Source organism: Trichechus manatus, unplaced genomic scaffold (genome assembly GCF_000243295.1).
Source record: "Trichechus manatus latirostris isolate Lorelei unplaced genomic scaffold, TriManLat1.0 scaffold00061, whole genome shotgun sequence".
NCBI classification, from domain to species: Eukaryota; Metazoa; Chordata; class Mammalia; order Sirenia; family Trichechidae; genus Trichechus; species Trichechus manatus.
In genome coordinates this window covers 14,936,540-14,937,871 of record NW_004443997.1, presented here as the reverse complement: position 1 = coordinate 14,937,871, position 1,332 = coordinate 14,936,540, and the positions used below count along the sequence as shown (strand labels likewise).

General features: G+C 53.3%; 1 protein-coding gene across 1 annotated transcript in view; it reads right to left on the bottom strand.

Moving 5' to 3' along the window:
- Nucleotides 1-856: 856 nt before the first annotated feature.
- The window catches only part of LOC111821041 (P2X purinoceptor 4-like), a 19,050-nt gene continuing 18,574 nt past the window's right edge, over nucleotides 857-1,332 (bottom strand). Inside the window, exon 5 of the mRNA XM_023733666.1 lies at nucleotides 857-972. Within this exon, the coding sequence (XP_023589434.1) occupies nucleotides 857-972 (116 nt within the window). The remainder of the gene's footprint in view (nucleotides 973-1,332) is intronic.

Genomic DNA, 1,332 nt, shown 5'->3' with positions numbered 1-1,332 from the left:
CAGGTTTCACTGTATATTATCACAATTTTATGCAAAAATATAAATATGGGCAGCACAAATGGTTACCAGAGGAAAAAAAATCATAAAAAGGATTACAAGCTAATACAGATCAGAATTCTCAGGCCTTTAAGATTAAAGTAGGGGGGCAAAATGCTGTCTGAACCCCAGAAACACAGGTTGTTTCCAGAACCTTTCCTGAGGACAGTGAGCTGGGACAAGTGGATTTACTGGTTGAGGGAAAAAGGTAGGAAGGAAAGATGTAGCGCGAGGTATGAAAACACACACGGATTAAGAAAATGGTTTGTTTTAATGTTTGGTCCTAAGTCACATCAACATAGCTCTTTTCAAAACAGGAATCCTGACTCCATCTCATGAGTGTGTGCGCCACATACCAGGTCCGGAGCCAAACAGCAGCCCAGGTGTGCTTAGAATCCAGTGGCTAGCATGCAGGGACCGTCCCTCCCTTATAAAGTGCCTGAGCAGAGCTGCCATGCCTTGGAGTACTGGCCCTGTCTGTCTCCAAAGGGCTGGAGACAGGAGCTTCAGAGGAAAGCCAGCGCAGGAGGCCAGGAGCAGGCCCCAGCCCATGAGCACAGAAGCATTAGGGCTGAGCACAGCAGCATTAAGGCTGAGGGCCAGAGCTTGCCCCAGCGACCCCACCCCAGGTCGCAGGGACAGCAGAGGCCCCAGTGACCCGACCCAAGGTCGCAGAGACAGCAGAGGTCCCAGCCACCCCACCCCAGGTCACGGGGACAGCAGAGGCCCCAGCGACCCCACTCCAGGTTGCAGGGACAACAGAGGTAACTTGGCCAAGTACCAGACCCGTGGCCTTCTCTGCAGAATGGGCAAACAGATCCTACACCCCAAATGCAGGAGCTGCTGGGAAGCCCTGAAGTCCCTGTGCAGTGGGGTCAGAATCCAGATCGCTCTCTGGGGTGATCCGGGCAGCTTTTCCTCCTTTTTCATGGTGCCCTGGGGAGGGCGGCAGGGAGCCCGGGTGTGTGGACGGCATCACTGGTCTGTCTCACTGATGAGGTCCTGCAGAGAAGGGAAGCAGACGAGTGTACACCCACACGTGCTGTCCCCAGGCAAGGTGGGACCACCTGGGGCAGGCCAGAGGACTGCGATGTCCTTAGAGACGTCCAGAAGTCATCACAGCTGAGAGCACTCAGGTAGGCCCTGCTGCAGGGATCTCAGAGCACGGTACCTGATAGGGAGCGAATGTTATATTGGAGTCCTAACCCCTGGTACCTGTGAAGGTAACCATGTTTGGAAATCGGGTTTTTGAAGATACCATCAGTAAAGTTAACATGAGGTCATACTGGAGTATGG